Consider the following 23799-nt stretch of genomic DNA (forward strand, 5'->3'; position numbering starts at 1 on the left):
CCATGCTGGCTACAAAGTTACTGGAAATAGCTAGTCACTTCCTTCCTCATGTTTTGCCAAGCCACGGGGCAAACTATGTTTTTCTACCATGAATCCTCCTGGGAAAGAGCTGTCTCCCTCTCAAGTCTCTCTACCACCCTCTGGAAGAGCCTGAGATTGTCCATGCTTGTGTGGAGCTCTGGTCACCCACCGTTGCCCTCTGTGGCCACACATAGTTTGGGAGTTGGGATTCAAGCTCACGGCTGGGGGCTGTGCTGTTTGTCTGAACTCGAAAAAGGCTGGCATCACAAATGTTGGACCCCTGAAGTGGAGACCCTAATCTCCTCGCCCTCTGCCCTATACCATCAGATCACCCACTAACTGAGAACACGGAAAAGAGAAAGAAAGAAAGGCACAGAGAGAGGGAGACAAGAAGTCACAGCTCCAAAAAACAAAACAAAACCAAGAAACCAGGGAGATGGGAGCCTGTTGGACTTGGGCAAAACGCACTGTCGTTCACACATGGGTTTTGTGCTTCCAGAAAGTGAAAGCAGGGGTGCCGAAGTGCCCTCACAGGAGACGGAGAATTGGGTAGCTGGGAGTCTGCAGGTACAAGCTGAGCCACAAACAATTTAGGGGAATGTGTTTCCCTAAAGCAAAACATGCCTGCGTCTGCCCATTCCACCCTCCCTCAAGCCCCCACTGCTTTGTTTCCCACCCTGGACGGGCGTCTGGCCGAGCTGAGGCTGTCATGAGTAGTCAGCGTCACCAGTGGACGGTGGAAGGAACCGGAGGGTGCTGATGAGGTCAGACTGGGGTGGAAAAACCCCAACTGCTTCCCTCTGGGGCCGAGAGGGCACCAAGCGCTCCCATCCATCCGTCCATCCGGAGAGCTGGAGATGGAAATGCACCTCCAGGAAAAAGGGTGAGACAGGGAGCACCTGCAAATTTCACCTACAAACTCTGAGACAGAGATCCTGCTGTGGTCAGAGTCACAGGCATGAGCAGGCGTCTTGTGCTGCCTCTTACATGGCCCGGTGGGGTTCCGAGAGCCCCTGGGGTGTCCACCTGGCTTCCAGCTCCTTCCCTAGGATGTGTGAGAGTGACACAGCCAGCCCCATCCTGGGATCCTGGACACACCTTGGCTTTATGCTGGGGATGCCTAAACTCACAGCAATGTGCTGCTTGGGACAATGAGTAGGGTATCATTTAGCATGCGCAGGGCTTTCGGAGTCAGGACAATCTTTTTAAAATGGAACCTGCAGGAGCCAAAATGAAAGGGCCTTTGGTAGAAGAGCAGGACTAGCTTGTCTACAACCCCCGCTGCAGCCCGAAGGTTCCAGGGAGGGGGCTCAGGATCCAGAGGGGGCTGGGAATTAGGGAATATGTGTGTAAGAGGTCAGAAGATTTCCCAGCGATGGAAAATCCCCAACCACCACTGTTGTTTTGAGTGCTCACACAATGGCCGGCGCTGGGGTAAAGGGCTGACCCCTGCAACATTTCACCGAATCCTCTGAGCCCCTCAACGCAGAAGCCTGCAATACCTTCATCCCTGACTTTAGGAAGAGGCACCTGAGCCTCTGCTAAAGTTAGAGACTTGCTCAAGGTCATGGACATGTTTAAATGGCTTGATTTCAAGTACACTTGGTGTCCAAAACTCACATTCTTATGTTTTTTTGCGAGACTATCACTATCCTCCACAGCTTCTCACGGGTCCCTGTTTTGAGCTCCTGAACATTGCATGGAGAAACCACCAACAGCTCTCTTTGCTCCATTCCCCCCTCTATCTTGATCTCAAAGACCACAGTCACCTGTGCAGAGTCACAGATGGGACCTCTGAGGGGAGGTGGACTTTGTTGAGATGAATAACATGAAGGTAATCCAGACGGAAGCAGAGAATGGGACCCCGCCACGCGTGGCCTGGAGAGAGGTATTTCTGCGTCCACACGCAAGCGGACGCATAGGCTGGGGACGGTCAAAAAATCTAGGACCCTCCATCAAATTGGCTCACCACCCCTGGTGACCAATGCCAACACCGCCTGGGATCGTTCCAGGAGGAAATATGTCCTCGAACACAGTTCGGCATTTGGGTCATTTCAAAAATAAACTAGTGTGCGAGCTCAATGGGTTGGATATGTTATATGGTCTTTATTTAAAAATACCAATTCTGTGGGCAGTCCTAAAAAAACAAAAAAGTCAGTATTTTAAGAATGAAAGTAATCTGTGTAAATGCCCTCAGTGTGTGTCCTGCTGTTCCATCCAGGCCCTTTTTTTTTTTTTTTTTTTTTTTAAATGAGCCTGCAGAAAGTCAGTCTCCAGAAAACAATGCTGATTGAGAGGGGTCCCTGTGTGTACCCAAGAAGGGAGGGGACTCTGGACCTACTATGTGCCACACACTATGACCAGCGGCTTGATACAGATGACTTCGGCTAAATTGCACGACGCACGGTCGGAGAGCTGTCCTCGCCCAATTCTTACAGAAGAGAAACCAGCAACTCTTATTGAGAAATGAGCCAAGGTCAGACAGCTAACGAAGAGTGGAACCAGGATACGGACCCTGGTCAGTCTCCAACACATATCACTTTTCCACTATACCAGGCCTGACTCCGGTTATTGCTTTAATGAATATTAGTCACATTAAATAAACTCTGATATTCTGATTATAAAATTCCAAGCAATTTCTCTTACACGATTACTGGAAAAGAATGAACAAAGTTACTGAACAAATAACAAAGCCCTCTTTCATCTGTGTGCTCGTTAACTCTTCCCAGAACTCTTGCTGGGATAGTATTTTATGTGACCCTCAAGGCAATCACGTGATTCAGCCGGTCAGATACTATTAGGATTCCCTTTCCATAGATGTGGAAATGGGGGTTCCAGGAGATTACGAGACTGGTCCGCGACTGCACAGCTAAGATGTGGCTGAGCGGGGGCTAGCTAGCATCGATCCCTCCTGAATCATCCCTCCATTCTGTGTTAGTCTGATTCTCAGAGCTCCACAGCCAGAAAAAAACAAACCGTGGCATTCAACCCCGCTTAGGCCCAAGTAGACTTACCTTTTTCTGGAACCCTCCCCTCCCCTTCCCACCTCAATCTCTTTGTTCCCTTCTGTCATTACAGAGCCTGTGAATCCTGGTGGTCCATTTGTGTGCCTCCTTCTCCCAGAAAACCTTTTCTGACTTCCTCACGCCACAGGGATCCTGCCTTTTTCTCAGAGCTCACGTAAGCCTGATCGTCCGTGTGGTTCCCTGGGAAATTAATCATCTGCCTTCTCACCACCTCTTGAATGACTGTAACAAAATGTCACTGAACTACAGAATATAAGCACCTTTAGGACAGAGGTCACATGTTGGATCCCCAGGACAATGGGGAAGAACGTGACCATCCTTGACAGAATGTTTCCAAGTTGCAAATCCTAAGCTCCTAAGATGGGAGGAGGGTAGAAAGGCCTTGAAATTAGGAAATGAGATCCTGGGTCTTGCCCTCGGCTTGGCCTCACTCTCGCTGGGAGGCCTGGGTCAGTGCTGGCCCCTCTAGGGAGCTCGGCCTCCTGATCTATAGCAAGAAAAGGCCAGACACGGCCACTACTCCTTTCAGCTCAGAAAGTCCCTGACTCCACGCAACATATCCCGATATGGGGAGAACTTGGGAGAAGGAAGTGTATGTTTCATGAGATCATCCCAAAAAAGAAGAGACCCCAACATGCAAAGGCAAACCATTTAATGGTCTCTGACAAGGAGTCAGGGAGGCCACTGAGGACAGCTGTAGTGCCAGCAGAGGGGTCGAGGAGCCTGCCTAAGGCTTACTGCAGTTCTTTCCAAAGACTTCCAGCAATGTCAGCTTGGGTCCAAAAAAAATAACATGGCCCCCGGGGAATGCCCTTGTTCCATTAAAAAAAATAATAATAAAGGGAAGACAAAGAAAATGTTTTCCTATGAGCCAACAGTGTACAAGGGAAGTCTTTTTCTATCTTCCAATTGCATATAAGTACAAATTCACAGATAAAGGTCAAGTTCACCCAACCTTGACATAGCTTGCGTTTGGAGGATCCAAACAGAAGCTTGGTGGGTTTGTTGCAATGTATTCTTGCAATGGGGTGCATGCAGCCCAAAGTGTCAAATGCCCCCTGAGCTCCTGATGCCAGGGGTTTCCCTTAATATCCAGGTTTTCCCTTTTATCTCTAAAAAGGCATGTGAAGTGCATTCTAACTTGTTAGTAGACATCTCTAATGGCTGCAGATGAAATTCTGCCCACCTGGCTCATCTCCACCACTTGTAAAGAACAGCCAAGTTCATTGGAATGTTTTTTTTTGTTTTTTGTTTTTTTTCCTAAATGGCCAGTCTGATAGAAAAACGTTCACTGCTCACACAGACGGGTCCTCCTGGCTGACACTGGGGAGCCTTCCTTCACACCCGTGATCACAATGGCATGCTTTCTTGTCTGTCTTTTCCTCTAGATGGTGAGCTCCAAAAGGCAGGGGCTGGGCCGGCACAGAGGGAGCATTCAACAAACATTTACTGGGAGAGGAAAAGAAGAAAGAAAGGGACGGAAATAAAGGAGGGGAAAGCAAAGGAGGGGAGGAAAAGGCAGAAGGAAATAAAGAAAGGGAGAGGAGGAGGAAGGAAGGATTTAGCTTGATATTCGTTTGCCAGGAGATCAAGTAGACCCTCCCCTGCTTACGTCTGGGTCCCGGCCATGCTGAAGACTCATTCTCCAAGCGCTTCCTCCCCTCCTGTGCCCTTGCTTCTCTTGTACTCTCTGCATGGGCTGTCTTTCTCCGTGCTCTGCCCATGCTGTTTGCCCATCCACATCCACCATCCATCCCCCCCCACCCTGCTCCGTGCCCCTCGGAGGCTGGCCTCATTGGGGTGCGTCTGTGGGTTCCTTTGTCCTGTGGCTTCTAGAAGAAGACAGGGAAGCAGAAGGGAATGACAATGTAGCATGTACTCTCCAGGCTCCCTTCTGGCCTGGGGGCTACAGGAGGTTGGCCACCCCTCTTTAGAGAGAGTCGCCGCTACTGCCCAGGGGTCCTCTGCACACAGTCACTCTCGAGGTTCCCGAACCACTCTCTCTTCTTGTCCCTCTAGACCAAGAATACAAATGGCTCTCCACTGTTGCTGACTCTGGCCTTGGCGATTGTCAAGGTCTGCCTACCCTGTTGTAGATAGCTTCTCCTTCCCATGTATCCCTCCTTCAACTCTCCTTAACTGTGCCGTTTGAATGTATCACCTGTGTTCTGCCAGGCCCTGGCCTCTGCAGCCTGCATCTCTACCTCTGAAAGTCTTGCCCATCTCCAGCTGCCCTCAAAGCATGCCTCCGCCAGCCAACGCACCTTGTCCTCCTTGTCCAAGCAGATCTCTGCCTTCCAGAGCTCTGTCCCACTGCGTGTCATGGGATCAGAGTTTCTTTTGGGTGAATATGCTTCCCCCACCAAAATGAAAGCTCCCTAATGGTGAGGAGTGCCTCCCACCCCTTCCGGTATCCCCAGTGAAGAGCAGAGGGCCAGGCAGGGATGCACAGACCCAAGAAATGTCTGTTTGCAAATGTTATTGTGTGGTTCCATTAACATGACTGGAAGAAGACAGCAGCAAAAAGTCAGGCTGTGCTGGGCTCAGCCCCAAGCCCATCAAGGCTACTCTCTACAGCATTGCCACGGTCCTCGCTGTGCCTCCTTCAGGTGACGGGTTGCTCACTCATCCGCAGAGAGGTGCTCCCCTGGGAGGAGCACTCTGAAGGGTGATGACATCATCTGTTACTCCGCTCTGAGCGGCCGCCTATAATTACAGCACTCTGGTTCCAAGCAGGACTTAGAAATCATGTAGAGGAATCCTGCTCCCTTTCCTACAGGACAGGCCCTTGGAGACTTGAAGTGTGTATACCGCTGCCCTACAGTCTTGGCCCCAGGAGAATTTGCTCATCGTGCCAAACATCTTTATGTGGTTATGATATAAGCTCCTGCCTCTCACTGTCCAGTACCCCCCCCCCCCCGCTTTTTTTGTGCCTCCTCCACTGGTTGCTGTTATTCTAGACCCTTACGAAGGAAAACTGGCTGCCAAGATAGCTCTGATGGTTCTACAGGGGTTCATGGAAGCCTAAGGCCATCATCACCTTCTCACCCAAACTCACTCATTCAGGCACTCCATAATCCCAAGCTCTCAGGGATAATTAGGAAGAGAACATGAAGGGGCAGGGATGTGTGACTGTCCAGAATGTCAGGGCAGTCCTGGACAGCTGTGTCACCGCAGATGACCAGGAGTCAGAAATCCAGAGCAACCTTATCTCCAGTGTGACTACTAATGGACAGTGTGAGCTCTGGTCTCGGTTTCCCTCTATAGGGGAGAAGGGGCTTGGACCAATGATCTCAGAGGATGTTTCTAGGTCCAACATTTGACCTAGGATGAGGTGCTCTCCTGGAGTCCAAACATGTTAAAAGATACACTTCTCTGACAGAATTCACCAATCTGCCCAGCTCCATTACTAGGAATCTTATTATACTCAAGGGACTCGCTACGTAAATTGTCAGAACAGTGAATTTTAATCAGTGCCGCTCAAGGCGGGCAGGGCCCGGGCTGCTATGGCGCAGTGCATGCAGGAATGGAGAAACTTTTCAAGAACTCTGACACCGACACTCTGGTGGTATTTCATTTTATATGGATTCATTTTGTGCTGTATATTTCAAAGGTATTGGTTTGCAATATACGGGGGGGGAACCCCAAAACTGGTGCCTTACCATAGACTGGGAAGTATTCAATAGTTTTATTATCTTTACCCATTAAGAGAGAAAAAGAGAGAAGAGGGGAGAGAAAGAGGGAGGAGGGGAGGGAGGGAGAGAGAGAGAGGACCCTGATGAGAATGAAGTTCAGCTCTTTATTAAAAATCACCTAGATAACGTCAATCAAATTTTCACTGCTTCCGCTAAAGGGGCCTGCCTCCCTCCCTCCTTTCTGTCTGTCTTCCTCCCTCCTCCCCTCCCTCCCTTTTCTTAAAGTCACAAAGCCAATATTTCTCTGCAAACGTCCCCAGGTTCCTCTCTGCACACTGGAAAGCCAAAACAGCCTGGACACCGTCATCCCCGGCCCCATCAGGAGATGACACGTTGCCTGATGGGGCTCACCCGGGGCTCATGACCTTCGCAGCTGGCCAACAAGTGCCCCGGCGTGAATGGTCACAGAGCTGGCACACAGCTGCTCCCGGACATTCTGGGCAGGCAGTCCCGTGACTTAGAAAAGGGGAGGCCGTTGGAGGCTGCCAACTCTGTCTGCTGATGGTGAGGTATCTGGGATGGGGCCCCACGGCCCCTCCATACCAGGACAGTGCCCGCTGCCCTCGGTCCTGACCCAATCAGCTCAGCAGTTTTCCCCAAGGCCTTGTGAAGCCGCCCTGCCTACCAACCCTGCCCTTCAACTCTGCCTCTTACTGCTTCTCAGACTTAAAAATCCTTCTCTTCCGTGGGAGCTTTAGAGTCAACAGACCTGGATGTGAGTCTGAGCTCTCCATTTATTAGTTGAGTGACCTTGGCTAAATCCCTAGGTCAGTCTGGATCCTGAATTTCTCGCGGCACAATAGGGCTAAGGGTACCCACCCTCCTGGTGCTGAAGAAGCAATTGTTGTAGGAATGGATGAATGAATGATCAAATGAATGAAAGCAGGAACGAAGGAACAAATGAACGTGGAAATGGGTGAAGAACTTGAGGCTATCCGCGGCACTTTGCCCTCCTCCGTGCCCACTCTGCCTGAGCACGCGGGTACGTCCCGGGAGTCCAGCTCTGTAGAGCACATGCTGCCTTAATCTCAGAGACTTGCATTTGTGACTTAGCTGAATGGCTCTCCTGACCCATGACCTTGGTGGAGTCATTGCCTCCCCTCAGCTCCTCGAGCTCCCTGTCGGTCAAATGCAAATACTAACCCCGGTCTTGCCTGCCTTACCAAAGTCTGTCAAAGCCCAAAGGAGAGCAGAGATGAAAGTGCACTGTGACCTGGAAGGAACCAGCCACACAGCAAGGCTTCTTCCCACTTGGGCCGCTAGTGTCTCTGAACAAGGTGGGAGTCCAGAGCCTGCCTGGTGCCAGCAGGCTGAGCTGACGTGCTTTCTGGCTTGCTGCCAGGCACGACATTCTCCTGCCAGCATCGCCATTCCTTTGCACATAGGTATTTTGTCTGTGCATGGGAGGCCCTTGCTTTTTTGAGAGAGACATAAAGAGAAGAGTCAGCAGAAAACCTGCAGAGGTCGGCAAATGTGCTCGAGCTATCAGCAAGTCCAGGGTCCTGTGCGCTGGACAGAATGGAAAAGTCCAGCGTGAATCTGGGAGATCAGGAAAGTGGATGCTGCCTGTCTCTCTGGCTTGGAACTAGTTCCTCTGAGTCCCATATTGAATATAGATCACCCCCAGGTTCACCTCTGGGCTTTTCCTTGAGGGTGCTGTTTAGAGTTGACAGTGCAAGCAGAGGCTAAGGGAAGCCTTGGACAGAAGCGTCCCCTTTCTGCCCTCTTCTCCGCAGTGGATGACACGTCCCTCTGCCCGGAGTGCCCTCCTCTCTCCCCCAACCCAATCTTGGATGTCCAAACCAGATCGGAGCTTTTCTGGAGATATTTGAGTGCCAAGTCAGCTTTTTTTCTCTTTGATCTCCCTTGGCACTCCCTAAACACAGCGTACAGCACACAGCACCTTCCTGACACAAGTAAGGACAAATATGCTTACTGAGACCTCATGGCCCGCCAGCCATGAGCAGGAAGACCATGCATTACATACCCCCTCTCCAACTCCAGAGCAGCTTCACAAAGCAGGTGCTGTTATCACTCCCATTTTACAGAGGAAGGCATGGCTTCTAAGAGGTTACAGAGCGAGGAAACAGTATGGCTGAGACCCGAACCCAGGCTGTGCGACCCAGCTGATCCTGGATTTATCAGCACAGTGCAACAGAACGAACACTCGGCCGGGAAGCGTGTTCCATAATGCTCTGTCCAGCACGGTAGCCACTACAGCCCATAAGGCTGCTGAGTCCGTGAAATGTTGTTCATGGGACTCAGGCCAGATTTTAAATTTATTTAATCTCAACTAATTTAAACAGTCACAGTGGACTAGGGAATGCGTTGTACCCCACTCTACCACGTGTGTTATGACAGTTACCCATTATGTGGTTCACATTACCCAGTTTTGACTCTGAGCTCTTTAAGAAGACGGGGTTGTCCTCTCTCACAGCCCACAGCGGGGGCTCAGCGAATACTGTTTTGGTGGGCTATCTTCGTGTATCGTCCCCATAAGAGATGCGTAAGAAGTTGGCCTCAGTCACCAAGCTACGGTGCAAGCCAGAAAATCTGCAAAGTTCTGGAACTCCTAGGGCTCTCAGGCACCTCGCCTATGCAATGCTGAGGGGACCGAGTCAGCTCACAGCTGGGCATCGCCTGCCTGGCAGGTCTTACCTGTGCGGAGAGTCGGGGTCGAAGCAAGTCTTGGTGACATCCGTGATTTCGGGGTCGCAGCACTCTCCGCCATCAAAGTTGAACCGTTCGTAATTACAGTCCATGTCACACACCCCGTTGTGCTGCTTCTTCACGAAGGCAGGGTGGCGTAGGTGGCGGCAGTCCCCGCCGTCGTGGCCGGTCAGCGTGTGGTTGCACTCGAGGTCGCAGCTCTCGTCCCCGATCTTGCTGATGTCGCAGTTGGCCAGGACGAGGCGGTGGCGCAGGGAGGAGTTGCTCACCTCGAGCACCTCCAGATCCCAGGAGATGTTATAGTGTCTGAAGGCCTCGGCCAGCTGCCGGTGCTGGAAGTCGATCTGCTGACGGCTCACCGTGGGGTTCTCATGGTTGTCGTCATGGAGGTTGACCACGCGGTAGCGCACCACCTTGGGCCGGCGGAACCGCGGGAGCTGGTTGTAGCTGGCAATGACCTCCGTGTTGTCACACAACGTCTGCCCACACAAGGGAGGCTCCAGACTCGTGTCCAGCAGGAAGCCGTGGGCACCGCTGAGTTCCACTTGGGGGATGTTGCCGTCCTTCATGGGGGACCAGGTGTGCTTCACGTTGTCCCAGTTCTCCTGGAGGAGGAGCTGAGGTAGAGGCGCATGGAGGCCATGGGTTTCCATGTCGAGCAGTATCTCCCGCTGAGTCCGGGCCACCTTCCACAGACTGAAGCGCTCGATGTAGCCCCGGTAGTTGTGATTCAGAGCACTGCCCCCCAACATGAGCACTTTACACTTCTGGGTCAACGGGCTGAAGATGCCGCCCACCTGCTCCCCCGAGGTGGCCACCTGGGCACCGTTCATGTAGAGTTTCATCAGCCGCCCGTCATAGGTGGCAGCTAGGTGCACCCACTGGCCTGGGAGGTAGCTGCGGTGGGCATTGATGGTGGTCACTTGCCGGGCTCGGTCTGTCTTCAGGGAGAAAAAGTAGCGTGGGTCTCTGTTGCCTTGGTCACTGACGGTGTGAATTCCCACGACCCATCCTCGGTCACGTGAGGTATAAGAACATTTGTCATACAGCCCTATGTGGCCCAGAGAGAGAGAGAGGCGTCAGTAAAGGATGGAAGAGGGCACTCAGTTACTTCTCTCTGTTAAAACTAGTATGAGGATGTCCTAGACCAGCGGTTCTCAAACTGTGCCCCGCAGGGTCCTCTAGTTCTTAATGAAGCCTCTGGGACCAGACTTAGGACAAGGTAAGGAGGAGCTGGTTTTGGTGGGGGGTTCTCCCCACTATGTTAGCCTAAGTGGTTTCACTTCCATTGGTTCTGAACATGGAACATACGAGAAAGATTTCAGTTTGTAGAATGGGTACTTGGGCTAAAGAAAATACCAACAGTAACAACAATGGAAATCTGAACACCTTTGATTTTGCAAAATTGTTGGATGGGGAAGAGGATATTATAATAAAGAGGGTATTTTAGGGGCGCCTGGATGCCTCGGGGGGTTAAGCCGCTGCCTTCAGCTCAGGTCATGATCTCAGGGTCCTGGGATGGAGTCCCGCATTAGGCTCTCTGCTCGGTGGGGAGTCTGCTTCCCTTCTCTCTGCCTACCTCTCTGCCTACTTGTGATCTCTCTCTCTGTCAAATAAATAGATTTTTTAAATGTTTTTTAAAAAAAGAAGGTATTTTAGGGGTGCTTGGGTGGCTCAGTTGGTTAAGCATCCAACTGGTGGTTTCGGCTCAGATCATGATCTTATGGGTGGTATGACTGAGCCCCATGTTAGGCTCTGTGCTCAGTAGGAAGTCTGCTTGGGATCCTGTCTCTGTCCTTCTCCCAACTCGTGCACATGCTCGCTCGCTCTCAAATACATAAATAAATCACCCCCAACACTAAAAAACAACCAAGAGGGCATTTTAAGTGTGGGATGATATACAAGGCAAGAGAAGAATGGGGTTAGTAATGAGTAAAGATGTTCATTGAGAAGGAGCACCCCTATTACGGCCACCAAAACCTTGGGCACACATCACCGTTGGCCGTCATCAGATGGCCAGTGGTGGTGAACTGTTAGCAAAGTTGGCCCAGAGAAGCGAGAGTCAGAGGCCACAAAGCTAATGCTTCTACCTTCTAACAGGAGGCCTTCCTGGCTAGCCCTGAAATCTAGCCCCAGAGAAATGCAGACATGCTTACTGTCTGAGCTGGAAAGATTTTTAAAGATCACTGCTTCCAGCTTCTTCACTTGACAGGTGAGGGATCTCAGACCCAGAAAATGAAAGGCATTTGTCAAGTTACACAGAGTCGATGACAAGTTTCTGAGACCCAACTCAGCTTGCTTTTCTCCAACACTAATGTTAGTATTTTCAAAAGAATGAAATGAAAAGCATCCTCTTAATATAAAAGATGTGGGGGACTCCTTCATTACTTAAAATCGTCCAAGCCTCTGTATTGTACTAAGGTCTGTGTGTGAATTCATTTAATCCACGTAACACCCTTACAGCGATGATGTTAACAGACACGAGATTCTCAAGAAAGCAAAGAGGTGGATGGGTTAAAGGTCAACGGACTGGTCAGTGGCTCCTCCATCCATCAGACCCTGGCATTCACCACCCTGTGCACTAACTCTGTGGGTGCTTCCTTCTCCCCTACCAAAGCCACCAGGGATCTAGAACATTCCAACTGGTGGGGGGTGGGGGACAAGTTGGGTGTTCAGGAAGGTCCCATGGCTGATGTCTCTAGACTTACTCTGGGAACCCCAGGAAATCACTTAGCAGATTCTCTCTGGATTGAATTATCTTTATAATCACCAACCCCCATTCCTCAGCTTTTCTGGAATACACCCAGTGTCCTTGGCACAGACAGGCTGTTGGATGGGGAAGAGGACTTTCTAATTAACAGTGCGTTTTAAGTGTGGGATGATGTACGAGGCCAGGTGGGAGGAGAAAGAGAAGGAGATAAGAATGAATACAAGATGCTCATTTAGGAGGACAGTCCCTACTCTGAGCTGGAGACTTGTTGCGGTCACCATAACTTTGAGCGTGCATCTGCCATTAGCGTTCATCAATGAGCATGGACAGCTTCCAGCAAAATCAATGGAGGAGGCCCATAGGATCTCTGCTCCTTTATACCGGGGCCTCAGAACTTGTGTAAATCTTTGTTAGCATCTGATGCAGAGGGCAGTTTTGGCCTGGCATCTGAGTCCGCCTATACCCCTCCTCCCACTCCCTGCCCAACAGTCCCTCAGGCAATGGCTGGGGTCGCCTCACAAAGTCAACCTGCTCTCACTGGCTGGGCAACCTTGGTGAAGCACTAAGTACCTCTTTGGGGTCTTGGTTCTCTATCTGGTGAAGGAGGGGACTGAATGAGGTTCCCCTTGCATGCCTGGTAGAAGTCTGCTTCTCTGCATTTCCAGGTTTTCTCCACCACTAAAACAGAAACCACCTCTTCCAAGAAGCTCTCCATGATAGCCCTGTAAAGAATGTTCATCTTTCCTCTCAACTTATTTTACTTGAAGGCAATTAGACATTTGCTCTCTGGTTTTGGAGTCCCCCTAGATGGAAGGGTTCTTGAAAGGGAGAATTCTGGCTAGACCATCTGTCCCCTGCCTAGGATCTTGTACCATGCCTTGCCTAGAGCAGGCGCTCAACAAGTGTCTCACGAAGGAATACAGGAAGGATTCCAAACAGAGCCAGAGAAGGAAAAAGGACAAACAGAATCAAAGGCCTTAACTTAGGTCTTTATGAGTCAGAAGAGAGGGTGTGTTCTTGGTACCACAGAAAGAGCAGGATCTTTGGACTAGGAGTCGTTCTGATGAAAGTGTTACTAAGTCGAACATTGGGGCAACCTCCCTTCACTTCTGCAGGTCTTCTCTTGCCTAGATCTCCCTTCCAGCACACTGTCATACTCAAGAGACACAGAGGGTACACCATCCTTGGCATACAGTAGCCGTCCAAGTGGGAGCTCATTTTTAAGACGCTGGTGAGTCTGGGAGTGATGTCAATGATACCAAGTAGGAAATGACAAGAAACAAAATACAGAAAGGCCAGAGAGAGCAGGCATCCTGAAGGCATCTTGACTAATGCAGCAAGAGTTGGTAGGATGAAGGCTCAAAGAAAGCATGAGTCCTCCCCAGAGCCACTGGCAAAGCCTCCTTAGAAATCACGAACCCCATCTGCTTAGCTGCTGTCAGGACACTGCGCGTGAAAAGCTACCTCCCCATGGACCCTTCCAAAGCGGAACCTGTGACTCCAGATTTGGAACGAGCTACCCCAGCTCTATGTGTTGCTCCTTGCCAGGAGGATCAGTGAGAGCAAAGTTCCTGGAGCCGCCATGCTTGCTCTCCCTCCCACCACTGAGCTCCCCTTCTCTTGCTCCCCTGGTGAACCCTCCCCCTTAAAGAGAAAATTCTTCTAATGAGAAAATTAACATCTGAAACAGGATCCCCTTTTCCTCTCTCTTTCTCTTTTACTCTCTCTCCCGGCAGGTTTTTTATTTTGCCAGGGGCTCTCCCGTCCCTGGTTTTCCTGTTGCCTTTGGAAGGCGGCTAGCTGGGTGAGCAAGGTAAAATGTTTACACATCTGTAGGGTGCCCTCAGTTCAGAACCTTCCTGGGGCTTGGGACCCGGCTCAAGCCCCCTCTGTTTGCAGTTGAGAGAGAAGAGAGACACAGTGAGAAAGGCCAGACTCTGCCACGCAGAGCCAAGGACTAAGAGCTGGCTTCGCCCCCAGAGGCAGAGGGGAAGGGCAAAGAGAGGCTTTTCAGTGGAACCAAGAGGAAACACGTTAAGGGAAATGAGAACCTTGAAGCAGTGGCTTCAGAAGTTCAGAAGGAAATATTTATCTGGAGTGTAAGCGGCAAAAGGAAATCAGTGAACTTCAGCAGAGGTGGGATGGGGGCGGGGATAATGGTGACAGGGACTTATTTCTGTATGGAAATGACCTACTTGACAGTAGTCATACTCAGGGGGCTTTGCCACCAGCCCAGAATCAGGGATCTGGAACCAGAGATCTGGATGACCTTGCCTGGAACAAGTCACACCACCCCTTCTTGCTGCCAGGCCGCCGCCTTTCCCTTCTTGGAAAAAGGAGAGGCTGGGATTAAATGATCCCCCTACCCCTACAATTGAAGAGCTCTTTTGTTCACTGCTAGAATGGTTCCTTGTAAGCAGAAGGAGCTCAGCACAAGTGTTGATTTGAATGTTGGATGCCCTGTGTCATTACTATTGCTCGCGTGCTCAGGTCCCCTCTGCGCTGTGTATCTCCATAGAGGACAAAGAACGGTGTTCCCTAGAGGACATGGGAGAACCCCCACGCCCAGCCTGTCCCTCCCCATAGTTGTCCAGGAAGACAGAGTGAAGGAAAGAGAGAGAGGCCGTCTGCAGTCTGCACCATCTGCATGGTGCTGGAAGTTGATCCCAGGGGACACATCCCCATGTGACAGGATGAAAGCTACAGGGCAATCCTGCACACAATCTACATCTAATTAGCATAAGCCCGCCTCAAGGCCATGAGCGTGTGGAAACAGACACCAAAAGTGTGCAGAGCCCGTGAGGTGTGCTGGGCACACACAGATGGACAGGTCTGGCCCCAGACCTGGAAAGGGCTTGCTCTGGGCCTCGTGGTAATCACTGGTCCCCTCGAACCCTGGTCCTGCAGCTCTTCTAATGGGCCGTCATCCTCCCGCAGCTAGGCTTGCTTTGAAAAGGGCTTCAGATGCCCCCAAGAAGCTTGCTGCCTGCTTCTTACGCTCTTTCTTCTCATCTATCCGCTGAACCTTACCCTGGAGACACAGAGCATACGTAAAAGAGGCTAGCGCAAAGGCAGAAGGCTTGTACAGAGTGTCCAGAAACCCTGGCCAGGGCTGTTACCAGGTGTCCACTGGGCTCTGGGCTCACCCTCTTGGGATCACTTGCATGGCACTCTCCCAGGGCAGCTCCGTCCGACCACTCTATTCCACTCCAGGAACAGACCAATCTTCCATCCAACCATCACATCCCTTCCTATCTGAGAACTCTCCCCTTCTGTAATGACTCATCCAATGTCTGTGTTTCCCACCTGTGCGTCTGTCTGGTTCATTTCAAAGTGCCCAGCATGCAGGGCAGACCCTGGTACCTTGCAGGTGCTCTGGAGACTTTGTCATGGCAAATTAAAAATCAAGGAAGGAAAAGAAGGGAGGCGAGTTTTCCCTAGTGGTGTGTTCTTTACAAGAGCATAGTACCCTTTACTTAGAACTCGCTACGTCCCGTGTGTTCGAGAGTAATTCTGCCACTTAACCTTCACGACGGAACTCTCAGCTTTGCCCATTCTTCAGAGGAAGGAATTCAGAGGAATTCCAAGGCAACAAAGCTCAGAATCCCAGTCTATAGGATCCCCCCACCCCCCAGCCAGATGCCTCATCACCCCAGAGCCAAGTGGGCTGTTTGAAGGCACAGCCCCCACCAAAAATACTTCCGTAAGTCCCACAGCGCCAACACAAGGATGTTGCATTGAACTGCAAGCCAGGAGGCTGCTTTTCATGTCCTTCTGCCTGGTCTAAAAAATTGACTAAGAATCCATGATTCTTTATACAGGGGTTAATCTGTTCCACTTGGCTCACCCAACTTCCCCGGGACCCAAGACGTGCCAGGGACTTGCTGTCTTTCCAGAGTCCAGAGAACCTTCTGGAGCTTGTCTCTAGCACCTGGACTTCCATGCCCAGCTTTCCCACCTGTTTGTTTCTGACCCAGGTTTGTTCCAACCTGCAGGGTCTATACAGAAATGTTGTCCCCTCCCCCCATCCCCAAGGCTGCAGTCACATTCTTAGCTGGCTACCAGCTTCCTTTCTGTTTGTTATGGGCTGAATCGTGTCCCCTCAAAATTTGTATGTTGAAGTCCCAACTCTTAGTACCTTAGGAGGTGACCTTCTTTGGAGGTAGGGTCTATACAGAGGTGATCAAGCTCAAATGATGCCCTTCGGGTGGGCCCTAATCCAGCAGAGCCAGTGTCCTTGTTAGAAGAGGGAACTGAGACACAGACACGCACAGAGGCCACAATGGTCGTCTACAAGCCAAGAAGAGAGGACTCAAAAGAAATCCACACTGTGGCCACTTGGTTCTCAGATGCCAAGCTTCCGAACTGTGAGAAAATCAATGTCTGTTTAAGTCGTCTGTTCGACGGCACTCTGTTAGGGCAGCCCTTTCAGTCTGGAACACCACCCTTCTGCACATCTTCTAAGCTCTCCCATCGAAATTTCTCTAAAATCACACTGTCCCCTGCCTCGTGCCCCGTTCAGAGTCCTCTTCTGGCTAGGACATACGCCTCAATTTACTCAGTTCTCAGAGGGAGCAAAGCGAGGTGCATCAGGAGGACACAAAGACGGTGCTGCGGTCACCACGTGCAGGAAACGTGCCTCACAGGGGAGGGATGCTTCTGTGTCTCAGCCTGAATGTGCAAATCCGTAGGCCCTGTGGGGGGCTGAGCAGATGGGTTGCGGCTTCTGTGCCAAGGTGTCTTATGCTCATGACCACCTTCTATAACAGGTGCTCTTTATAGCCGAGGAAGCTGAGACTCAGAGAAGTGAGGTCCCCTGCCTCAGGTCACACAGCACTAAGTGGTTGGAGGGATTGGAATTAAGGACTCCTGATTTCAAGTTCAGTTCCCCCACAGAGGAGTGGGACCTCAGCTATGTCTCCATGCTGTGCATGGGTTTTGTTTCATTTTATGTGCCCCCCCCCGCCCCCCACCCACGATGTTCTCAGGGCATGGTTCAAGCCAACACAAACTGAGGTGTGGTAACACTTTACTTTCAGCACTCAGGGAGGACGATTAGCACCGCATGGGCAAGTATATCAAGTCTATACTATTTGGTTTTCTCTCATTGGGTGAGTGGACAAGGGAAGAGATGAATACTCTACCTGGGTCCTTCTGGCTGGAAAAAAACCCAGCATTTTCAGCTAAATAATAATAAGAATAAGGAATGTTTGCTGAAAGCCCCTATGTAGCAGTTCCTGTACCAGGCACAGAGATCCCATTCGGTGCTCATAATGACCCCATGAAGTGGGCTTTCCTGACAGTCCTTTGACAGAGAAGCACCTTGAAGTGTAGAGAGGCTACGTGATCTCCCCACAAGGATCACAGCGAGACAGTAGCAGAATCACAGCCAGATTAACTCTAAAGCCAGAGCTCTTCTCCAGGATGCTTTCCTTTGGTGGGAACAACTCTTAGCTTGGGGTCAAGGTTCTCACGGTCCCATCTGCCACTGCTCTGCTGTGGGTTGTTGGGAATGCAGCCCCCCTCTCTGGGCATCCTCACACCCTGCCCTATGAAGTAGGAGGGCTACATCAGATGGCCACGGGGACCCCCCTCTCTTAGACTCCCTGTGATTCTGAGATCCTAGGTCCTTCAGAGAGTCCAGCCTTGGCTCCTGTGGAGAGAGGTATGGTCATCGAGGAGGAGGTAGAGGGAAGGAAGGCAGCCTCAGGACCTCCCAACTTAAGGATGTCTACTCGCTGTGGGACAACTGCCAGAGGAAGACAAGCGGAGGTAAGAGGTAAGGGGTACAAAAGGGGGAAAATCAGGTCAGCAATCTGTTTTGTTTTTTTGTTTTGTTGTTTTTTTTTTTTTCAGGAGGCTAAAAAAGTTAAAAGCCAAAGGTTGGAGATGGCCCCGTTCTATTTTGTTTTGTTTTGTTTTGTTTTCCCTTCCATGATTTAATGGCTGGTATCAAAGCCACAGAGAAATGCTTGACAGAGCAATCCTATGGAAAGCTTTTATCTGTCCAGAGGACAGTGATTAAAACAGACAGATTTGGGTTAAGTATACCCATGGTCCCTGCACTTGGTTTGGTCGGGGGGAGGACCCCCAAAATGACCCCGGAGGACTCCGCAGTCCCAGGCATTCAGAGGAGAGCCGGGACATCACTGAGGTGGGGGCCCCAGGGAACGTTCCTCAGCATCCTCCTGCCTCCGGGCCCACCTCAGTTCAAAGGATTGATTTTAGGCTCAAAAGGAGGATGTCTGAAATATATCGTATCTGGCTGGAGGCTTATCCCAAACTACACTGAGTTCTAGACATCCCATCTCCTACTATAAGAGACAAGAGAACCCAGAGTAACCCTCTGGAGGGATTCACAAGATCAGGATTCTCTCAGGGGTCCCCCATGTGTCGGCCATGCACATGAGCCTGTTGGACCAGATCTGCCTTTGCAGGGGGGCACGGGACAGTGGGAAGAGTGCCCGCCGTGGCAGGTAGGTCTGCTTTCTACCTGCACTCGTTTTTCTTTCTAGAAACCATTACCAGAAAGCCCTCTGACTCCGTGGGTCCGCTGGCCTTCTTTACTAACTGGGTGACCTTGGGGGAGTTCAATTCTCTGAGCCTCGGCTTTCCCACAGGTACTTCGGGGATTAAAAAGCCTTATCCTATATCCCACACAGAACTCATTGGAGAACGAAAGGAAACTATCCAGGGGGAAGGCAAGGTTGAGAAGAGTATGCTTACAGGTTCCTGAAACCCATAAGCTTTATGAACACACAGACTTCATGGTGAGTTTGGGTTGGCAGACTGCTCTTGGGGGCTCCAGGTGCGCCTGCGTCTGCCTCGGGTTCTTGACTCTCCCGCCTGCCTCCTTTGCTCCTACGTAAGCAGGCTCTGTGGACATGGGAAAAGGGGAGGGCTTTCACAGAGCAGTAAACCAGCATCACTGCGGGCTCTACCATTCACTAACTAGGTGCCTTGGGAAAGTCAGGGCACCTCTTCTAGTATTAGTCTTCCCATCTATTAAGTGGGGTGACAGTCACACTGTCTTCCTCTGCCACTTGTAGGGGGAACTGATAAGATAATGAACATACCAGGACTTGGCCCATGAGCACAGGCGTCATAACAGGCCTTAAGCACGTGTGCTGTGAAGTCTTATCTGTGGGAATCCCAGCTGTGCTGCTTGCTGGCCAGTAGCCTTGGGCAAAATCCCTTTGCCTACCTGATAGTTTTCTCAACTGTAAACTGATAATAACAGTACTTAACACACAGTGCCATTTTGAGGATCTAGGGAGAGAATGCAAACACTCATTTGCATAGCATGTGACGCACGAGCTACACTTTTTATTGATATGAATGTCTGTTCCTTTTCCTCAGAACTGGGACCAGGTTTTTTTGTTTTTTTTTTCTCCCACCTCTTCTTCTGTGCTATTAAACTTTATCCTTTCTGACACTCTTCTCTGAAATAGAAAGGCACGTGCCTGGCTCTCTTTTTCACACGTTCTCAATGATATTGGAGCATACAAAATTTTTAAAAAAGAAAGTGGGAGAGGAAAAAGACAAAGAGATAAAAGGAGGAGGAAGAGGAGGAGGAGGGAGAGAGAGGGGTCTCTGCACTGTCCGTTTGCTTGCTCTGAAACGTTCCCCTAGCACAAGCCAGGCCCTAGCACACTTAGGCGGTGATGCTGGAGTCATCCTGGAGAAGAGAGCCCACTTTGGGTCATTTTAAGGACTTGAGGACCTACAGGCTGTTTCCTGCTTACTCACCAAACCTCAGGGACCATGAGTTCTCAAGGACCTTTCCATCCTGCCCGCCATATTCTTCACAGCACTCCCAGGCCCTTTACCCTTCAACATTCGTGGAATCGGACATCGTCAGGGCTGGAGGTTCCCTCAAAGGTCATTATATCATCCATTCAAACCCAGTTTGAATCATCTGTACAACGTCTTGACAATAGAGCATTCATATTTCAAAACTAGAGAACTCTGTGTCACGTAAAGAAGGCCTCTGTACCTTTGAGCATTTCTCAACGCTCTCCTTTGGTGAAGCCAAATCAACTCCCTCTCCTTGCCACCCACTGCTCCAGGATCTGGTCTCCAGGGACCTACAGAGTTATTCTGTGCCCTCTAGGACAGCTGGGAAGAGGTCTGAGGATTTGACTGCGTTATCCCTGGCTCTTCTATGCCCCGTGTTAATGTCCCCTGGTCCTGGCTGGTTCATCCACTTGGCCATTCACTGATTCATTCAACACATCTTCACAGGGCATCTACTGTAGCAAGTTCAACCCAGGCATTCAGGGTATGGAGCATGACCAGACACAGGATATACCCTCTTGCGAGAGACTGCTAATCCCTGATGCTAGTAGTACTTGTCCTCCTATTGATGCAATGTGGCTATGGTAAGAATAATATGCAGTCAGGAACATCTATTATCATCATACCTGCCTCCTTATGTTATCCCTAGGATCACTATTCTGATTGTTCTAATACCACTTGGAGCCACATGAACCCACTGATAAATAGAAAGCCAACATTTATGATGTGCCATGTTCAAGGACAAGGACTTTATGGGCATCATCTCACTGAATTATTATGACTATAAGTTCTCTTGGTCCCATTTTATGGATGAAGAAAGTGAGACTCAGCTTCCTTGACTTGGCAAAGGTCTTTTGACTTGTAATCACATAAATAAGGTTATTTGAACCTAGCTCCAACTCCAAAGTCAACTGCTTAACCAATGCCTTACGTTTTTGATGAATAAATATAAGAAAACATTCTTTTAAAATCAGTTGACTATTTCTTCATAAGTCATTTTTCCCTGAAGTTCCAAAGACTACAGAGTTTTAATTATTTCATTTGCTTTTCTCAGAACTCGCTAAAAGAAGAAAAATAGAAACTATGATTCTATTCATACAGATGGAGAGAGTGAGCCTCTGAGAGAGTGGAGAGTCCGTGTTTGTTCCCCAACTCTGCCTCTAGAGCCTTCGGTAGAATACCCAAAACATAAGCACTCAGTATACATTTGTGGAATGTATGAGTGTAGATATGAATAAATGAATGAATGAAAGAAAGAAAAATACGCCCCAGGCTTGTAAGGATACCCCGTTTGAGTAGATTTTGAAGTTTCAGACCGTTATTAGAGCCCTGAAACAAGAGCTGTGGCTTGGGGCAGGAGCAGCATCTTTGTGATACTGGGCAGAAGCCCCTTCTACTTCTTGGACCTCAACTTCTCCACCTGTATGATGGGGGCTTGCGTTCGTAGTCACTAGGTTTGGCTGTGTGAAATACTACAAGTAACCATGAGGGGTCAAGAGCGCATAACTTAGCTGTGTGACCTGTGGCAAGTGGTACCCCCTCTCTGGTCCACTTTCTCATCGGGGAAAAGAGAAGACTATGGTGAACTCATTTCTAGGGAGTCTGTTAAAAATGCAGGGATAAGACTTCTAAGTTGGGAGTGATTAAGCCATGAACTTTCGCTGACTGACAGCTGACATATGAGTGATCTTGGGCAAATGCTTTTCCATCCAGGGTCACATCATGACTTTCCTGGCCCTGGGCACTCTTCCCTCTTTCTGTAAATATATAGAATTATATTTTACAATTACAGTGGCAGAAAGATGTATACAATCAAGAGGCTGGATTCATCATTATTCACATTATTGACTATTTTCTTGTGAAAATATTGGCCCCTAAAAGTCCCTTGCTTTTCAGGCACCCTGCCAGCTGCACCTAGTAGAAGAGTCAGCGGTGGGTCCACATCTGGACCTTAGATCCTCATCTACCAGACAGCACCGGGAGGGTCTCTGAGTACCTGTAGCCCAACCTAAGGAGCTGAGAGAGATGGAGAAGGTTCCCACACGGACGAGCCGCGTGATAGACACTTCGCAACTGACGCAGACCCACAGCAAGTTATGTAAAAATGCATCCCAGACAGTGTGGGCTGAACTCTGGAAACAAAAGCTCCTCTCTCAGGGGAGCCTGCCATCATCTCATTCTGGCCCGCACAGCCAGGGCTGAGCCTTTCAGGCAGGGCGCACGAAGGCAAAATGAGATAAGGAGGGGACACAGCCAGACGGGCAGACTTTCACTCCGCTCTGCATGGCCAGTGCCATCCGGGATTAACACTTGCTCTGTCCCAGGCACTGTGGTCAACTGCGTGGATTAGCTCAGGCAGCCTTCACAAGAGTCCAAGCAGGGAGGCAGAATTATTATTCCCATTTTACAGATGAACAAACAGAGGCTCAGAGAAGCACAGATATCTTGCCTAAGCCTGAGTAACTCGGTGGCAAGTAACACAGGTGACACTGGAACCTAGGTAATCGGACATGAGAGTTTGTGTTCATAACTTCTAAATTAGGCTTCCCAGCTCGAGGAAAACGGACTGTGTGAGGACAAGGGGCAGTTCTTAATTTTCCATAAATAAAGTATAACAGAGTAAGTTTTCATAGAAGTATGAGCAAACAGAGCTCAACGGAAGGAACACTAGAGACTAGAAGGCCACTCCTAGATGAGTAGCACAGAAATGGCCTTGCAGGAAGAAAAGGAACTGGGTGGGAGAGGCCGGGCGAAGACCTTCCAGGAGAAGGCGGAACATGAGAAAAGACTGGGAGTTGCGCTGTCACCGGAAGGGGGCTCTGAAAATGGGGAAAGGCCTCCGTTCTTGATGGAGCTGAAGGTGCACAGAGTAGCAGGGGGAAATGAAATTGCAAGGTCTGCCTGAGGTTACAGCGCCAAGGACTGTGAAGGGCATGCCAAGAGACCTGAAGTTCATTCCACGGACAACAGGGCATCTTTGGTGGTTTTGAAAAAGAGTCCATGCGTGGGGCTGGCGGGGGCATTCATTAGCTTGGGGATATGGTCCTCCTTTGAGTAGGGTCATATTGAGGAAAGAGCCAGGACTCATGCCTCATGCTTCCCTGCCCAGTGCTCATGGGGCAATCTGGAGTTATTCAGACTTAAGACCTATATTGGAAAGCACGGAGTGTAACCAACCTTTTGAAGAGAGAAGGCTGACAAATTTTTCAGATACTAATTTTCTATTGTGTGTGGTTTTTTTCCCCTACTGCTTTACTATCCACCAGAAAATTGTGCCTCATGATTGAACCCAAGGGACCTCTTTAAGGCTCTAGAAGGATAAATGGTAGTTAGATCTCCCTGGGATTTCCGAATTTTAATTTTGTTCCACTAGGTGCAGGAAGATCTAGTTCAGCCTTGAGCTTGGTCTCTGGTTGGTGTTGATCAAATACCATCAACCTTCTGGGGTTTTGTTTCCCCAGATTCTTCCCTGGGAGAAGGCACAGAGTTATCTTGAATTTTCCCTTCTGCTCAGATTCACTCACCACATAAGTTCCCCACATACAGGTAGTCTATGTCTTTGACTTCATACTCTGAGTGCTTAGCCTGGGACCTGACACATGGCTGACCCAACAAACATCACTGAACGCATGAAATGAATTGAGTTTTTAAGTCAAGACTGCTGTGCACGTGTTAGATGATTTTAAATGGAAAGTTTGGAGGTGGTGATCATTTTTTTAAACAAAAAAGTATAAAAAAAAAACAGATCCGTCACCCAGAAAGGCTAGCATTTCCACTCTGGCTATAAAAGATGCCGAGGTACTGAAAGACTCTGGAACAGAGAAGACTGATGATGAGGAGGCCAAGGACACTGAAAGGTCAAGGGGAAAACCAAATATGA

The 23799-nt window shown here is 49.8% G+C and overlaps 1 protein-coding gene and 1 long non-coding RNA gene across 2 annotated transcripts in view; one reads left to right on the top strand and one right to left on the bottom strand.

Moving 5' to 3' along the window:
- The window catches only part of PAPPA (pappalysin 1), a 235286-nt gene that overhangs the window by 192268 nt on the left and 19219 nt on the right, over positions 1–23799 (bottom strand). The window contains exon 2 of the mRNA XM_032307751.1: positions 9401–10463. Coding sequence (XP_032163642.1) covers positions 9401–10463 — 1063 coding nt within the window. The remainder of the gene's footprint in view (positions 1–9400; positions 10464–23799) is intronic.
- LOC116570543 lies at positions 15757–18969 on the top strand. The gene is made up of 5 exons (XR_004277467.1): positions 15757–15825; positions 16349–16489; positions 17749–17901; positions 18638–18742; positions 18817–18969. It is a non-coding gene; the product is annotated as an uncharacterized LOC116570543 (long non-coding RNA).

This window comes from Mustela erminea, chromosome 12 (assembly GCF_009829155.1).
Source record: "Mustela erminea isolate mMusErm1 chromosome 12, mMusErm1.Pri, whole genome shotgun sequence".
NCBI classification, from domain to species: Eukaryota; Metazoa; Chordata; class Mammalia; order Carnivora; family Mustelidae; genus Mustela; species Mustela erminea.